We start from the raw sequence: 18,272 nt of genomic DNA on the forward strand, positions 1-18,272 counted from the left end.
GACTAGACTAGGCAACATGATGAAACCCTCTCTCTACAAAAAATACAAAAAATTAGCCAGGCATGGTAGAGTGCACCTGTAGTTCTGACTGCTTGGGAGACAGCTAGGAGGATTGCTTGAGCCTAGGAGTCTGAGGCTGCAGTGAGCCATGTTCACACCACTGCACTCCAGCCTTGGCAACAGAGTGAGACCCTGTCTAAGAAAGAAAAAAAGAAGGAAGGAATGGAGGGAGAGAGGAAAGGAGGGAGGGGGAGGGAAGGAAAGAAACAAAAGAAGGAGGGAAGGAAAGGGAGGGAGGGAGAAAGGGAGGAAGGCAGAGGAGGAGGGAAAGGAAAGAAGGGAAAAGGAAAGAAAAAGAAAGAAAGAAAATGAATGCTATCAATGTACCTCCCCTCCAGCAGAAGTGGTCATCATTTTGTGCTGGGGGTTGGCCATTGGCGAGGTCTAGCTGTCTGGGCATTGCTGCTCGGGCCAGTCTTTCATGTGATTTGTTTAAATATGAAATAAGGTTATAGGTCGTAGCCTTTGTTGTTATCAGAATGCTTATGAACACTAGAAGTAAAACAGCTCATTGGGAGTTGGGCCAGCTTCCAAGTGGAGGCTTTGAAGTTCAATAAGCTTCATTGCTATATCATGGACGGGCGTGGAGCAAGAAAATGTGCTATAATCCTTCTGTGATGCACAGTCCTTTGTCTTCATGTCTGTTTTCTGACCAGGGATATTTTAGGAGTGCAGAGTGGGATGACTTGCCGAAGACCACACAGCAGATATTCGGGACAGAACCAGAGCCAGAGCTTTGGCTAACTAATCCAGCTATTTCTAGGTGTGAGGCAAGGGTAGCCACAATGGCATATTGTCCTCTAGAACAGAAAGGAGTCATGGAGAAGAGCAGTGCTCAGAATTTCTCAAGGAAGGAATACCAGTTACCTACTGCTATAGTAATGCTGTCTAATGAACCACAGAGGCTTCCAGATTCAACCATTTGTTTCCCCAGCCGTGAGGTCAGCTGGGGTTTGGGTTCAGCACATGTCGTGAAGAGGCTGGGTTGGCCGATCTACCTGCCCTAGAGGCTGCAAGTCTGATCACAGGCCTGGTCCACATGTGTCCCGCGCTCCTTAGACAGTGGGATAGCCCACATGTGCTCTTCTCGTGGCAATGGCAGGAGAGGGCACGCAAAACACGAAGGCAGGCCTCCTAAGGTCTGGACGGAGAACCCCATGGCAACACTTCTACACTGCCCAGCGTCCCACAAGCTTTTATTCTTTCTTGTTGTTGCCCAGGCTGGAATGCAGTGGCATGATCATAGCTCATTGCAGCCTCAAATTCCTGGGCTCAAGCAACTCTCCTGCCTCGGCCTCCCAAGTAGCTGGGATTACAGGTGTGTGCCACCTCACCCAGCTTCATGAATGGCATTTTAATTTAGACTCTTTGTTTTATAATTAGATTGTGGAGAGTTTAGATTTTTTTGTTGTTTAGTAGTAGCTTTATTGAGATATAATTCACATACCATACAATTCACTCATTTAAAGTTCACAATTTGCTGAGCACAGTGGCAAGTGCCTATAGTCTCAGCTACTCAGGAGGCTAATGTAGGAGGACACTTGAGCCCAGAAGTTGAAGGCAAGCCTGGGCAACCTAGCAAGACCACCATGTCTAAAAGAATAAAAATAAAAAATATACATAGTCCAATGGCTATTAGTATATTCACAGAGTTATACAACCATCACTACAATTTTACTTTTTTTTTTTTTTGAGACAGAGTCTTGCTCTGTCGCCCAGGTTGGAGTGGAGTGGGATGATCTCGGCTCACTGCAACCTCAACCTCCAAGGTTCAAGTGATTCTCCTGCCTCAGCCTCCTGAGTAGCTGGGATTACAGGCATGTGCCACCACACCCAGCTAATTTTTGTATTTTTAATAGAGATGGGGTTTCACCATGTTGGTCAGGCTGGTCTCAAACTCCTGACCTCATGATCCACCTGCCTCAGCCTCCTAAAGTGCTGGGATTCCTTTCTGAGGTTGAGGTGGGTGGATCATGAGGTCGCTGCACCCGGCCAATCACTACAATTTTAGAACATTTTCATCACCCCAACTCTAAGCAATCTCCAGTCCACTTTCTGTTTCTCTGGATTTTTCTATTTTGGACATTTCATCTAAATGGAATCTTTTTTTTTTTGAGATAGAGTCTCACTCTGTCACTAGGCTGGAGTACAGTGGCACAATTTCAGCTCGCTGCAACCTCCACCTCCTGGGTTCAAGTAATTCTCCTGCCTCAGCCACCCGAGTAGCTGGTACTACAGGTGCACGCCACAACGCCCAGCTAATTTTTGCATTTTCAATAGAGACAGGGTTTAACCATGTTGGCCAGGATGGTCTCGATCTCTTGACGTTGTGATCCGCCCACCTCGGCCTCCCAAAGTGCTGGGATTACATGCTTGAGCCACTGTGCCTGGCCCTAAATGTAATCTTATACACTAGATGGCCTTTTACGACTGGCTTCTTTCACTTAGCACAATGTTTTCAAGAGTCATCCAAGTTATAGCATGTATCAGCGCTTTGATGGCTAAATAATATTCTATTACATGGATATAGTGCATTTCTTTTATCACTTCATCAGTTAATGGACACAAGTTTTGTCTGTGTTTTGGCTGTGATGTATAATGCCACTACAAACAATCATGTACAAATTTTTATGTGAACATATATGTTTTCATTTCTTTTGGGTAGGTACCTAGGAGTGCTATGTGCAGGTCATATGGTAACTCTATGTTAAACCTTTTGAGGAACTACCAGACTGTCCTCCAGAGTGGCTTCACTATTTTACGTTCCCATCAGCAGTGTATGAGAGTTGTAATTTCTCCATGTCCTTGCCAACACTTATTATTATCCATCTTTTTATTAGAGTCATCCTAATGGTGTGAAGTGGTATCTCATGGTGCTTTTGATTTGTGTTTTCCTGATGGCTATCCCCTCCCATGACATTTTAATTTCATAAATAAACCATGTATCTGTTTATGCACTGTAACCCATTAGAAGGCTACAAACCATTATAATATCTTAAGATTTTTCATTCCTCCCAAAAGCCAGTTCTTACCCCCTTTGGGTGATATTACCCCCATTGGGAATGGATGTATTAGCACGGCCAGTCACATGACCAAATCCTAAGTGAAAGGGGCAAGGAACGAGACTTCACTCCTTGAGTAGAAGGAATTGCAAGGCTGCATGGCAAAGGGTATGGACGCAGCAGGGAGAAGAACTGGGGACAATCACACGTAGGGTCAGAGGGCCTGTCATATAAGTTTTGACCTCATGGGGAAAGCAGAGCTTCTTGAGTCACGATGGCAGGCCCACTTCTTATAGAACTGAGCTACACCTTCGTGCCCTGGCTTCAGAATAGCTAAGCTGCCTTTCTGACCCTTGCAGATCTTAGATGAGGTGGAGAAAAGACGAGGAATCTCTCCTGCCCTGGTTCAGCCACTCATGAGAAGTGTCATGGAAGCCCCTTTCCCAGCCCTGGGCAAAACCATCCTTGTCAAGAACTTCCTGCCAGGTTCGGGAACTGAGGTAAGTTGTCAGACTCCTTCCTTCTCCCTGCGGAGGTAGTAGTTGAGGTAGCCAAGTCCCTGTGCTCAGAGGGGCTGCCTTTCAGTGAGCAGTCTAATTCCAAGGTGTCCTCTCCCCACCCCTCAGGCTGTCCCAGATCACTCATCGTAAGTTCCACCCTTAATCCATCCAGCCTGGGACTCTGCCCAAGATGGCAAGCCCAAAACTGTGCCATGGCAGCTGGGTTGTTCCTTTGCATGACGTTGGCCTCAGGTTAGGGACCTGCACTGAACATGCTAGTTTCTTTTAATAGCCCATTTTCATTCATTTATTTTATTGAAATCTGTTTACATTTCAAGTCTGTGTCGCCTCTATAACTTTATTTTTGAGCTGGAGTCTTGCACTGTCGTCCAGACTGGAGTGCAGTGGTGCCATCTTGGCTTACTGCAACCTCCGCCTCTCAGGTTCAAGCTATTCTCCTGCCTCAACCTCCCCCTCCCGAGTAGCTGGGACTACAGGTGCCTGCCACCACACCCAGCTAATTTTTGTATTTTTAGTAGAGACGGGGTTTCACCATGTTGGCCAGACTGGTCTGGAAACTCCGACCTCAAGTGATCTACCCGCCTCGGCCTCCCAAAGTGCTGGGATTACAGGTGTGAGCCACCGCACCCAGCATATCACCTCTATGAGTTTATCATGTAAGGTAGATTCCCAGGGAAGACAAGCTTCGGCACTGCTTATTATTCATCTTAGACTTTGAAGCCTGTCCTTTCCACGCCTGTAATCCCAGCACTCTGGGAGCCGAGGCGGGCGGATCATGAGGTCAAGAGATTGAGACCATCCTGGCCAACATGGTGAAATCCCATCTCTACCAAAAATAAAAAATTAGCCAGGCATGATGGTGTGTGCCTGTAGTCCCAGCTACTCAGGAGGCTGAGGTGGAGAATCACTTGAACCCGGGAGGCAGAGGTTGCAGTGAGCCAAGATTGTGCCACTCCACTCCAGCCTGACAACAGAATGAGAGTGAGATCAAGACTCCATCTCAAAAAAACAAACGGGCCAGGAGCAGTGGCTCACGCCTATAATCCCAGCACTTTAGGAGGCCGAGGCGGGTGGATCACAAGGTCAAGAGATCGAGACCATCCTGGTCAACATGGTGAAACCCCGTCTCTACTAAAAATGCAAAAATTAGGTGGCATGGTGGTGCACGCCTGTAGTCCCAGCCAGGAGAATTGCTTGAACTCAGGAGGCGGAGGTTGCGGTGAGCCGAGATTGTGCCATTGCACTCCAGCCTGGGTAACGAGAGCAAAACTCTGTCTCAAAAAAAACAAAACTAAACAAAAAAAAACCACCTTCTTGAGGTGGCATCGAGTCTCCAAAGTGCTGCTCAGGCCTGCTGGGCATTCCATACTAGCCTGGGATTTCCTGATCACCTGAGGTCAGGAGTTCAAGACCAGCCTGGCCAACATGGTAACAGTCCCTCAAGAGACAGAGATGCTCTCTGCTGGGACTCTCAGGGACAGAAGTTTTCAAAAGTCCTGCAAACTCTCCATGGAGAGTATAGACATGCTGTTGCCAGGGACAGCCCCCCAACCATTTGGGGCCAAAAACCATTGATTTTGCCATCCTCTCTCCTCCCCTTCATCCACACCGTCCTCAGTCTCTTAGCTGAGTGTGAGACACTTGCTTTCCTACCTCCTCCCCCAACTTCTGGCATCTTTCTTTTCCCCCAATCCTTTTGCTTTGCTTTTTTTTTTCCCCCCCTTTTCCCCCTGCCAGTGGGTCACCCCTGCTGAGGACCTCAGAGCCCCGGGACTGCGGCACCCGTGAGAGGCCTGGCTGCATAGCTGGGCCTCTCTTTCATGGCTGCTCCTGTTCCCTGGCAGGTGATTGAACTGTGCCGCCCGCTGGACTCCCGGCTCGAGCACGTGGACTTTGAGTCTCTCTTCTCCTCTCTCAGCGTCCGCCACCTGGTCTGTGTTTTTGCCTCCCTGCTTCTGGAGAGGAGGGTCATCTTCATTGCAGACAAGCTCAGGTACCCTCTTGGCTACTTCTGCTAAAGCGTTTGAATGACAAGTCGGTCTTGCAGCCTAGTCTGTAGAGCAAGTAACTGCCTAACATTGGAGAGTAAGCCCTTCTAAGGATGGAATCAGGCTGGGTGTGGTGGCTCATGCCCGTTACCCCAACATTTTGAGAGGCTGAGATGGGCAGATCACTTGAGGCTAGGAGTTCGAGACCAGCCTATCCAACATGATGAAACCCCCACCTCTACTAAAAATACAAAAATTAGCTGGGCGTGGTGGCCCCTACTGTTATCCCAGCTACTTGGGAGGCTGAGGCATGGGAATCAATTAAACCCAGGAGGCGAACACTGCAGTGAGCTGAGATCTCACCACTGCACTCCAGCCTGGGCAACAGAGGGAGACCTTCCCCTTCCCCCACCCCCTCCAAAAAAACTGATGGCCAGGTGCGGTGGCTCATACCTATAATCCCAGCATTTTGGGAGGCCAAGGCTGGTGGATCATCTGAGATCAGGAGTTCAAAAACAGCCTGGCCAACAGGGTGAAACCCTGACTCTACTGAAAATACAATAATTAGCCAGGCATGGTGGCTCATGCCTATAATACTAGCTACTCAGGAGGCTGAGGCATGAGAATCGCCTGAACCCAGGAGGTGGAGGCTGCAATGAGCTGAGATTGGACCATTGCACTCCAGCCTGGGTGACAGAGCAACATTCCATCTCAAAAATAAAAATAAATTTGAAAAAGGATGGAATCAGTTGGCAGCTGAGACTAGAGATCTGGGAGGCACAGCACTGTGTGCTGCTGTGTATGACTTTTCTGGCATTGGGGGGCTTTCCACTCATTCTGCCATGTGTCAGACACTCTGCTATGTGGTAGGAAAACAGAGAAAAGACACAGGTTGTCCTGGTGGCTCACGCCTGTAATCACAGCACTTTAGGAGGATGATGTGGGAGGATTGCTTGAGTGAAAGAGTTCAAGACCAGCCTGGGCAACACAGTAAGACCCCCATCTCTACAAAAAATGCAACAACAGAAAAAAAATTAGCCAGGTACGGTGGCTTGAGCCTGCAGTCCTTGCTACTCAGGAGGTTGAGGCAGGAAGATCACTTGAGCCCAGAAGTTCAAGGTTCTAGTGAGCTATGGTCACGCTACTACTGCATTCCAGCCTGGGCAACAGAACGAGACCTCGTCTCAAAAAAGAAAAAAAATAAAAGACACAGACTTGTCTTAGTGCAGTAGGGTAACAGAGACAAAAGCAGACTATCCAGGACCACATGAGAGGCAGGTGGAGGCAGTGAGTTCTGGAGACCGAGGGAGGGCACTCACTCCCAGGGAGGCGAGTTCAGAGAACCAACACTCAGAGCAAATAGCACGTTGCAGGCAAAAGGAGCTGTCCTGCAGAGATTCGGGGATGGGGATGGGGATGGGGAGACCTAGCCGTCACCTTCAGAACTGCAAAGTAGGCCAGGCATGGTGGCTCACGACTGTAATCTCAGCATTTTGGGAGGCCAGGGCAGGTGGATCACTTCAGGTCAGAAGTTTGAGACCAGCCTTAACAACATGGTGAAACTCTGTCTCTACTAAAAATACGAAAAAAAAAAAAATTAGCTGGGTGTGGTGGTGCACACCTATAATCGCAGCTACTGGGGAAGCTGAGGCAGGAGAATCCCTTGAACCCGGGAGGCAGAGGTTGCAGTGAGCCATGATTGTGCCACTGCACTCCAACCTGGGCAACAAGAGCGAAATGCAAAAAAAAAAGAAAAAGGAAAAGAAAAAGAAAGAAAGAACTGCAAAGTAGTTCACTAAGCTGGCGCAGAGAGAGGAAGGTGAGGGACGGAGAGAGGAGCCAGTAGTGGTGGACAGAGACCAGCCAGAGGAGCCACAGGGCCATGCTCCAGAAAACAGACACAAATCCCCGCCCATCACACACACAAACTCAGTGCCCCATAGGATGCCACCCTTGTCCCAGGCACATTCAGTGATTTGCAAAGGCCACGTCACAAATCAAAGACGATCCGGAAGGAAATGCAGACAGGGATTTGTGTTCGTTCTGAGCTTCTAAAAAGAGAATTCCTTACATTTTCATCATTTTTGAAACACTGAATCAGAGCCCTCTTTACTTTGGAACGGGGGGCACAGAAGCGTGAGGGATGGCTGCAGCCGCAGGAAGGGCTGGGACCCGGGACCAGCCGACTGAGTGGCGCAGATGAGGCCACCTGAGAAGTCCATCTGGAAAGAAGCATTAGTGCCAAAACCAAAAAAACTGAAGCACTGTGGTTTGGAGAGGAAAGCTGACTCCGAACAATGGAAAACAAAGGCGGTGGGGCGGGGGGGATGCCGTAGAAGAAGGGAAGGGACAAACTCGGTCGCCATTGTGGGATTCCTCAGGAAGTGGGGTGGGAAGCGGCCCCACCTCTTCCCTTATGCAGCGCATCTGGTCACCTTTCTGATGCACCTTTTTGGACAGCAGCCATCTGGCTGTTCCCAGCCTGCTCCCACCCTGTGTTTCAGCTCGCTATTCACTTGTAAATGTCAGGGTGATTGCGCTCCCAGGGTACTTTTGTCAGCCCTGGAAGCGGGCCCTGTCTGTAAGCCTGCAGCTGGTGCTGGGCGCTGGGGAGCTCTCCAGGCTCCCGGGCACTGGGGGCATGGGGGAATTCAGCCGAGGGAGTTCTCAAGGTTGGGGCCCTGGAAGCCAGGATGAGTAATAACCCTTCAGTGGCCAGGATCAGATTTCATCAGCACCATAGTAACTGCCTTTATCCTCCTCGTCCCCTCTCCCTCCATCCCCTAGAGGTGGAATTCTCAGGCTTGGATTTGGGGGAGGGGGAAATGATGGATTTCAGAAAGGCCTGAGCTACAAGTTGAAAGCCAGCTGAGGAAACACAGCGCCCCCCAGGAGTGGTGGTTGGGGGAACAGAGTCCCCAGGGAGTGTGCCTGTGTGGTGGAGATGCTAGACTTAGGGAGGACACAGCCTAAGAAGATGTCGGAGAAGGACACAGCCGGAGAGGAGCCTCGGCCCACCTCACACGCCCCAGCCTCCCGAGACTCCCTCCAGGAAGAAGAAAACCAAGCATCACCGATTTTTCTGGTCAAAGTACAGTGAGACACCACTGCACTCTGGTGACAGAGCAAGATTCTGTCTCTAAAAGTGAATTTTTTAAAAAGTGCAGGGAGAGAAAAGGTGGGAACAGAAAAGGGAAGGGGCCTTGAGTGAGAGAAAAACACATCCCCGAAGGCAGTGCAGGACATGTCAGAAGGCTCAGGGCACAAAGAGCCCTGGAAACGCCTGTCCCGGGGATGTCTGGGAGAGGACTGGACGCCTCCGCCTTTTCACAGGACAGATTTCTTGGGGGACAGGTTGGACGCTGAGCCAGCCCTTCCCACAGAGCTGCTGTCATGAGAGGCGGACAGAAATGAACAAAGCCCACCGGCCAAGAGTGGACCCCACCCAGATCCCTAGGTCTTGGCTGTTCCCTGGCCACCCTCCCTGCCCTGATCTCAGGCCCCCCCGACGGAGGAGACAGTCACCAGTGTGGTCCACAGGAGAGGCATTGGCGTTTCTCTCCCTACCCAGCCTTCCACAGTGCCTGGCATTCTGCCCTTGGAGATTTAGTCTTTTCAAACGACACATGCCATGAGCGGGTCAGACACCAGCTGTGGCCGCCGCAAGCAGGTCTCCCCACAGGCATGTCGTGCCCATCAGGGGTTTTCTTCTGCAGCAGCTGCCAGATGTCAGGCGCTGCGAAAATGGGATTTCTGTGGGAGAAGAGAAGGCAACAGGAACGTAGATTATTTTGGTGCCCTCGGAGCCGGAGCCAGGCAATGGTACAGTCACGGTGTGCGTGTGTGAGAGAGACTGTCATGGGTCTTTAGACCCTTTATAGCTTTCAGAGGTACACGTCCCTCCCGCATCACCCAAGGAGGCTTCCCAGAATAGGGCGGACACCTGAGCATCCTTAGCCGGTGGCCCTGGGTCTCCTTGTTCATGAGGCGCGGCCCCGCAGGGCTCTGACTTTCCAGGACTCCACTGTCTTGTTTTCTCTGAAAGCAGCCCTCGCTTTTCCGTTACAAATGGCTCCACATGCTCTCCCCTTGCCTCATAAATCATCTTTCCATCCTCCACGGGTTCCATGCAGACCTGAAGAGATGGAAATACGCATGAATAGAGGCCCGAAGAGCTCTGAGGCAGGAAGAAGGGAAAATAAAACATGAGCGAAGCTGATGAGAATGACACAGCGACAGGATGCGGAGTGGCCTCTGTGCCTGCACCTTCTGAGGGTCTGACCTGCGTCATTTCACACACCCCCACAGCCTGTCACATGGGTAACTAACAGGCGCGCAGAGGATCATCATTCTGCTCAAGGAATTGGGAGTGGGAGAGCTGCTGGGCTTTGGAGAGGACCGAGGGAAACCAGCCAGGATGGAGGGAAGCCAGCCGGGCCGCAGGGTCTAGGGGTGGGTGAAGAGCAATGACTGGGGCCCTGTCTGTCTACAGAAACGTATAAGGAAAGTCTCCCTAACACAGGCCCTCTGGCCGCGCTTCGTGCTGGGCAGTCAGGCAAACACGGTCATGGGGAAGTCTGTGCTTTTCTCCTCAGGGTCTCCCCGCCTCCCTTACTTTGGCCTTCCATCAGGGTTCTAGTGAGAGAGGTGTGATTCGGTGACCTCCCCTAGCTTTGAAACTCTCTGACTCCATGGGCCAGGTGGAGGAATCCGTATCCACCTTGATCTGTCTGGTTTACGGGAAAGTAGCCATAAGGAATTAAGCTGTTCTTTGGCCAGACCATGACAAACAAGGGTTTGGGACCAATGGTTGGCTGCAAGTTGCCTGATCTGGAAAATTCTGGAAAGTCTTCAGGCCGGGCGAAGTTGCTCACTTTGGGAGGCCGAGGTGGGTGGATTGCTCAAGGCCAGGAGTTCTAGACCACCCTGGCCAACATGGTAAAACCCCGTCTCTACTAAAAATACAAAAATTAGCCATCTGTGGTGGCGGGTGCCTGTAATCCCACCTACTTAGGAGGCTGAGGCAAGAGAATTGCTTGAACCTGGGAGGCGGAGGTTGCAGTGAGCTGAGATCAAACCACTGCACTCCAGCCTGGGAGACAGAGTAAGACTCTGTCTCAAAAAAAAAAAAGAAAGTCTTCAGGTTAAGTTATAGCTGGTACCCTCATCCCCCATACTCCTGGGGGGCCGCACACACTCAGATGAGCCCTGCTCCAATAACATGGAAGAAAGCCTCCTTATTCTCCTGATTTCCGACTGTAGCCACTAACTTAGTGAGGGCATGAGAACAGGACGTCATGTCACAGGCTGAGTGTGTGGCCCTGTGACATCCCAGAGGGGACCTTCGCCCACTCTAGATCGGTAGCCACCCCTGCAGCACCCTCCCCCACAAACACCATTTATTCTCTCCTCATCGCTGTGAGCCTCCCACTGCAAGAGGAAGCTTCAGGGAGTTACGGCCAATATTGTATGAGTTATAAAATGGTTTTAAGTTGAGCCAAAAATCCATCAAATTTAGAATAACATTTTTGCTCTGTTTCATCTTTAGGGTGGACACTGAGTGTTCTAATGGCTCTGTCAAGCCGGAGTTTGACAGATGGAAAGGAAAGAATGCTGTTGTCACGGCTTTTCTGTGGTCAATAACAACACGGAGAAATATTTCTCTACACCCTCGTCTTCATTTTTCTGATGATAAACATTTTGTTTTTTAGTTTACTAATTTCAGTTCCCCGTAGTTTTGGCAAAACCTACAGACCAGGCTGAATGATAAAGCTTCCACATAAAAAATTTGTCCAAGTTTTAGAGGGAGGCTAAAACTTTTGCGGCTCACACCTCTAATCCTCGCACTTTGGGAGGCCAAAGCGGGAGGATTGCTTGAGCCCAGGAGTTTGAGACCAGCTTGGACAACATAGCAAGACCCCATCTCAAAACTAACAAACAAAAAACTTTATGGGGGACAGAGTTTTTAATATTCAAGAAATTTATGAGCTGGGCATAGAGGTACATGCCTATAGTCCCAGTTGAGGAGGAAGGAGCCTGTGAGCCCAGGAGTTTGAGGCTGCAGTGAGCTACGACTGCATGACTGCTGTCCAGCCAGGGTGGACCCTGTCTTTAAAAAGTAAATTAAAAAATAAAACAGGATATTTACTTATATTTTTGTAGTGCATTAAACCATAAGCTAAATGATAGACTACTGGCTAATGATAAATAGGATTAGGTGGGCAAATCTTGACACATATAGGAGTTTGAACCTTATCTTTGACATATAGGTAACTACACAAATAAGTTCATATGGAGCTGTGCATTGGCATCCCCTTATTTGTTGGTTCGGGTTCATTTTTTATCAGTTTACACAAGCTGAAATGAGAATCCCATGTCCTCTCTAGAATTGGTTGCACACAGCAACATCTGCCATTTCAGGAGGTTGGGCTTCTCACCACACCCTCTCTAGGGAGATGAGGCTGTCACCAGGCTGGAGTGCAGTGGCTCACGCCTATAATCCCAACACTTTGGGAGGCCAAGGTGGGTGGATCACCTGAAGTCAGCAGTTCGAGACCAGCCTGACCAACATGGTGAAACCCATGTCTACTAAAAATACAAAAATTAGCTGCACATGGTGGCACATGCCTATAAAGCCTGTAATGTACTTGGGAGGCTGAGATAGGAGAATCGCTTTAACCCAGGAGGTGGAGGTTGCAGTGAGCTGAGACCACACCATTGCACTCCAACTGGGGCAACAGGAGCAAAACTCCGTTTTAAAATTAAAAAAAGCTGGCCAGCCACGGTGGTTCATGCCTGTAATCCCAGCACTTTGGGAGGCCAAGGTGGGTGGATCACGAGGTCAATAGTTTGAGACCAGCCTGGCCAAATTGTTGAAACCTCATCTCTACTAAAATACAAAAATTAGCTGGGCACGGTGGCAAGCGCCTGTAATCCCAGCTACTCAGGAGGCTGAGGCAGGAGCATCACTTGAACCTGGGAGGTGGAGGTTTCAGTGAACTGAGATTGCGCCATTGCACTCCAGCCTGGGTGACAGAGTGAGACTCCGTCTCAAAAAAAAAAAAAAAAAATCTGGAAGGACATCCGCAATGATCTAGTGATGATCTAGTCTCTGTTAGTTATTTCACAAGTGAAGAATCTGAGGCCTGGAGCAGTTAAGGGCTTTACCTGAGATCACACAGAGAGTAACAGAACTAGTTGTCTTGAAGCCCAGCCAATGTTCATTTTCAACTTTGTGGCGCACAGCCTCAGGGTTTGTAAGTACAGGGATGGAAACCGGGCAGCCACTGCATGGTGACTCGCACCTCCTGGTAGGTTTCATCAGGCACCAGACCACACCTAAGTACCTTTCACTCATGTTCCTGGGAGTGATGCACCAATAGGAGAGCTACTTTGCTTGGGATGCTGAAGGATATTCATTGAACCAGCCTTCCAGTTCCTGGAGTATTCCTCTAATTCGGGAAACTCTTCATTTACTTTTTTGGTAGCATCTTAGAGGAAGCTCTGTGCTGGATCCTTACAGGTTTATAGAGAGTTGGAAGCCTGCTGAGCATAGGAACACCAAGTATGGAGCAGAGGCTTGGTAGCAACCAGAACTGAAGAGTCAGCTCCAGGAAAACTTTGGCATTCCTTACAAGTGTGTCCTGACGTTCTGGAATACTGCTCCAACCCTCAGGAACCACCACCCAACAGCAAAACATCCTTGGACCCAACCCTTCTCACCCCTGCCCAAACTTTTAACCCTGCAGCCCAGCCAACCTCCCACTGGGGCCTTCTCTTCCCTGCCCCACTTTTGTACAATTGATCACAGCTGTGAGTGCTGGCGTGCCTTTCCTCCGCACTACTGTAATGCAAGCCAGCTGCGAGCGAGGCCGCTCCTTCTCCGGCTGCCTTCAGAAACACTGCCTCTCCTCCAGCCCCTCCACCTCCACACTCTGCAGCAAGCCCCCTTGACCAGTCATCCTTAGCATCCCCAGAACCACTGCCTGTTGGCATGTTCCTAAGAGACCACCAGCCCTAGCAGTGCGTACCTCCCCTCCTCCTCCACAAGGGCTCCTCTGGCCTTCACAAGTCAGGGAATAAAATCTCATTACCACTTGCATCAGGGATTGAGAAAAACAAGCTCCATTCAAAATAATCCTCTCATCCTCTATCATTTATTTTGAGGGAAAAGCTGCCACTCACGGAATTATGCGTAGAATTTGACCTTTCCTTTTACTGTTTAGGATTATAATTGTTTTTAGAACATTGGTGTGGGTCAGGTGCAGTGGCTCACACCTGTAATCCCAGCACTTTGGGAGGCCAGGGTGGGCGGATCACGAGGTCAGGAGTTCGAGACCAGCCCAGCCAACATGGTGAAGCCCCATCTGTACTAAGAATACAAAAATTAGCCGAGTGTGATGGCACGCGCCTGTAATCCCAGCTACTTGGGAGGCTGAGGCAGGAGAATCACTTGAACCCAGGAGGCTGAGGTGCCAGTGAGCCAAGTTAGTGCCATTGCACTCCAGCCTGGGTGACAGAGCAAGACTCTGTCTTGAAAAAAAAATTAGCCAGTAATCCTGGTAGAATCTAATTGGTAGAACACGCCTGTAATCCTAACTGCTCGGGAGGCTGAGGCAGGAGAATCGCTTGAACCTGGGAGGTGGAGGTCTCAATGAGCCACTGGATTGCAGTCTGGGCAACAGAGCAAGACTCCGTCTCAAAAACAACAACAACAAAGAAAAACCATTAATGTGGGCTAGAGAGCAAGAGGAATGAGACCCCTTCAAGAAACTGCCTGCTCATTGCCATATTGTCTCCAGCACCTGTGCTCCATGGGCTCCAGCTAACGAGGTGTTCATGATACACAGGTGCCAAAACCTTCACTGCAGCTACAACAGTGGGCTCAGACTACTCAAAACAACACTTGCTGCGGGAGACAGTCAAGAAACAGTGGAAGCCTCTCCCACGTGGCCAGCTGGTTCCCCAGCCAAGTTGTCATCATTTGCTCCATCAAGTCTGAACACTGCTGTCCTGGAGCGCCGTGCACCCAGTTCACTGAGTGGACTCTAGCTTGCTTTCTGCCACATTTCTCCACCACCCTCTGCATTTAGCACCGGCATGGCTGGTCATCTTCCCTGACCTTGCTCCCACGACCTTCTCCTCCAGATGGTTCACACTCACTGCAGCTGAACCATGGCCTCCCACCACTGCAGGCAACACAGGGCTTTAACTGGGGAGTCCCTAGGACAGTGCAGCAAGGAGAAGGGAGCTGGCCCTTGTACTTCTTCTAGGAATGAGACCACAAGAAGATCAAAAGGCAGGCAGCCTTTTCTTTGAGTTGGGAAAAAAAGTTAAACGTGTGTTTGTTTTTCTGTTGCAATGATTGCAAAAAACAAAACCCACATAGGCTATCCTCCCTGTGCCTCCTTTTTATATACAGGGAGTTTTTGTTTCAGAGATGGGGATCTAACTCCATTGCTCAGGCTGAACTTGAACTCCAGGGCTCAACAAGCCCTCCCACCTCACCCTCTGGGACTTAGTAGCTGGGACTGCAGGTACATGCCACTGTGCCTGGTTAGTAGGGTGTCTCCTAACACCTGAAGTCAGCCTCTGAAGTCAGCAACCCTGCCTCCTCCAGTCTACAGGACCCTTCTCTTCCTACTCTGCCCCACCTTACATTCAGAGGTTACTTTAGCCTCATTTAGCCTCACTTTTCCTACCTTTAAAATCTGAAAGAGGCTGGGCACAATGGCTCACGCCTGTAATCCCAGCACTTTGAGAGGCCAAGGCAGGCAGATCATCTGAAGTCAGGAGTTTGAGACCAGCCTGGCCAACGTGATGAAACCCCATCTCTACCAAAAATACAAAAATGAACTGGGTATGGTGGTGCGTGCCTGTAATCCCAGCTACACAGGAGGCTGAGGCAGGAAAATCACTTGAATACAGAAGGTGGAGGTTGCAGTGAGTTGAGATCATGGCAGTGCAACTAGCCTGAGCCACAGAGTAAGACCCTGTCTCAAAAAAAAAAAAAAAGACCTAGAAGTCACTTCACCCTAAGCTCTGGCTGAATTATTGATATTACTCTCCTTAATGTATGTCCTAACATCGTTATTCTCTCTTTTTTTCTTGGTATCTTCCAAATGCAATGTCTTACTCTTATCCAGCTAATAAAGAAGACAGTATAGTGATAAGAATGAAATCTTGGGGTAGCGTTTCTCTAATTTGGGGGTGATCATTTGAAAGAAAAGACAATGACCAAATATCAGTGCAATACATGGATGCCATGCTACCAAGAGGTATTTCATGGCTCCAGTGTATATCAGGAGAATGATTATTTGCAAAGACAGGGAACAGGAAGGTTAAGAGACTTAGGTGATAAATGAATAAGATTCAGTACTACCGTTATTAGTCCAAGGGCCCCCAAATTGGGGAATGAAAAAGGCTATGTGTACATATATTTTTTATTTTTAATTATTTTTAATTGTTGTATAAAAATTGCATGTATTTGCTGGGCATGGTGGCTCATGCTTGTAATCCTAGCACTTTGGGATTAGCTGGGCGTGGTGCTAACATTTGTATTTTTACACATACAAATTTTTGTATGTGTAAAAATACAAAATTTACAGATACACGCGCCTGTAGTCCCAGCTACTCAGGAGGCTGAGGCAGGAGAATTGCTTGAACCTGAAAGGTGGAGGTTGCAGTGAGCTGAGATGGTGCCACTGCACTCCAGCCTGGGTGATAGAGCGAGACTCCGTTTCCAAAAAAATCTGCGTGTATTTATCACGTACAATGATGATTTTGTTGTTGTTGAAACAGGGTCTCCCTCTGTCACCATGCTGGAGTGCAGTGACACAATCACAGCTCACTGCAGCCTCAATCTCACAGATTCAAGTGATCTTCAGCTTCCTGAGTAGCTGGGACCACAGGCACCTCCACCTCCCAGGCTCAAGAGATTCTCCTGCCTCAGCCTCCCAAATAGCTGGGACTACAGGCACCCAGCACCACACCCAGCTAATTTTTGTATTTATAGTAGAAATGGGGTTCCACCATGTTGGCCAGGCTGGTCTCGAACTCATGATCTGCCAATATCTTTTAATTCACATATTTTCTCCTCAAGTAAGCCAGAGCTAATTGATTTTTTTTTTAGGGGTCAGGAGACTTTTATGACAATGAGATTATAGGCGCCTGATGTCAGGGGTATCTGCTTAGATTCATCTTCATTATTCATAAACTTTTTTTTTTTGAGGCGGAGTTTCGCTCTTGTTACCCAGGCTGGAGTGCAATGGCACCATCTTGGCTCACCACAACCTCCGCTTCCTGGATTCAGGCAATTCTCCTGCCTCAGCCTCCTGAGTAGCTGGGATTACAGGCACGCGCCACCATGCCCAGCTAATTTTTTGTATTTTTAGTAGAGACGGGGTTTCACCATGTTGACCAGGATGGTCTTGATCTCTTGATCTCGTGATCCACCTGCCTCGGCCTCCCTAAGTGCTGGCATTACAGGCTTGAGCCACCTCGCCCAGCAACTTTTCTCTTTTTTTTTTTTGAGACAGAGTCTCAGGTCTCACTCTGTCACCAGGCTGGAGTGTAGTGACGCAGTCTCGGCTCACTGCAACCTCCACCTCCCAGGTTCAAACGATTCTCCTGCCTCAGCCTCCTGAGTAGCTGGGATTACAGGCATGCGCCACCACACCCAGTTAGGTTTTTTTTGTATTTTTAGTAGAGACAGGTTTTCACCATGTTGGCTAGGATGGTCTCGATCTCTTGACCTCATGATTGCACTCCAGCCTGGGCAACAGAGCGAGACTTCTCTCAAAAAAATAAAAGTAAAATAAGAAAATAAAAACCTTACAAGAGTATAGCTCACAAAAAGGTGGGCTGGGGGTAGGGTTTGGGGAGTATAGCTCACATGTGAAAGCACACTTGTAAAAATTATCCAGGACATTAAACTACGTTCAACTCGGCCCCGTAGCTGTGCTCCAAGCCTTTCGCATAGCTCTAAGTGCCTGGCCTGGCCTGTGCTGAGACTGTCGTGCACTCTACCCGATCCAGGTGTGTCCCTTCCGAATCATCCTGCCTCTGGGAAGAGGCTTCTCCCCTGAGGGCTCCCCTGGGCCCTCGCTGAACCAGCCTCTCTCCCTGTTCTCTCCCTGGCTGCAGCACCCTGTCCAAATGCTGCCACGCGATGGTGGCGCTGATCTACCCCTTCACCTGGCAGCACACCTACATCCCGGTGCTGCCGCCGGCCATGGTGGACATCGTGTGCTCGCCGACACCGTTCCTCATCGGGCTGCTCTCCAGCTCGCTGCCGCTGCTCAGGGAGCTGCCACTGGAAGAGGTGAGCTTCCGCTCAGGCTGGTCCCCCTCCCTGCAGGGTGCAGAGGACAGAGCATGGTGCCGGCCCTGCAGGGCGTCTCGGAGTGGTTCTCAGGGCACGCAGTGTCAGGGAGCAGGGCGTGGGGGCCACCAGGGCTTGTGTGCCATGAGTCCTGCCCAGAGGCTTACTCACTCAGATCCTCAGTGACTGCAAACAGTTTTCCCTTCCAAGTGGAATGTGTGGTATGAGCACCCCTTGAGAAGGGCAGCAAAGAGCAGTTTAGCCAGATATCAAAACTCTCAAGTCATTCATAGCCTTCTCCCCTCCCCCACCTCCCGCCCACTCCTCCACACTGCGGAGCTAGCAAGCTCCTGTCCTTTGTCATATCCATTAATAATGT

At 49.6% G+C, this 18,272-nt stretch overlaps 1 protein-coding gene across 7 annotated transcripts in view; it reads left to right on the forward strand.

The window, feature by feature from the left end:
- Nucleotides 1-18,272, forward strand: part of DENND2A (DENN domain containing 2A) — a 111,883-nt gene that overhangs the window by 80,388 nt on the left and 13,223 nt on the right. For all 7 annotated transcript variants that reach the window (XM_035254588.3, XM_078343629.1, XM_017975582.4 and 4 more), the window contains 3 exons: nt 3,422-3,562; nt 5,428-5,576; nt 17,716-17,893. In XM_035254588.3, coding sequence (XP_035110479.3) covers nt 3,422-3,562; nt 5,428-5,576; nt 17,716-17,893 — 468 coding nt within the window. The remainder of the gene's footprint in view (nt 1-3,421; nt 3,563-5,427; nt 5,577-17,715; nt 17,894-18,272) is intronic.

Source organism: Callithrix jacchus, chromosome 11 (assembly GCF_049354715.1).
Source record: "Callithrix jacchus isolate 240 chromosome 11, calJac240_pri, whole genome shotgun sequence".
NCBI classification, from domain to species: Eukaryota; Metazoa; Chordata; class Mammalia; order Primates; family Cebidae; genus Callithrix; species Callithrix jacchus.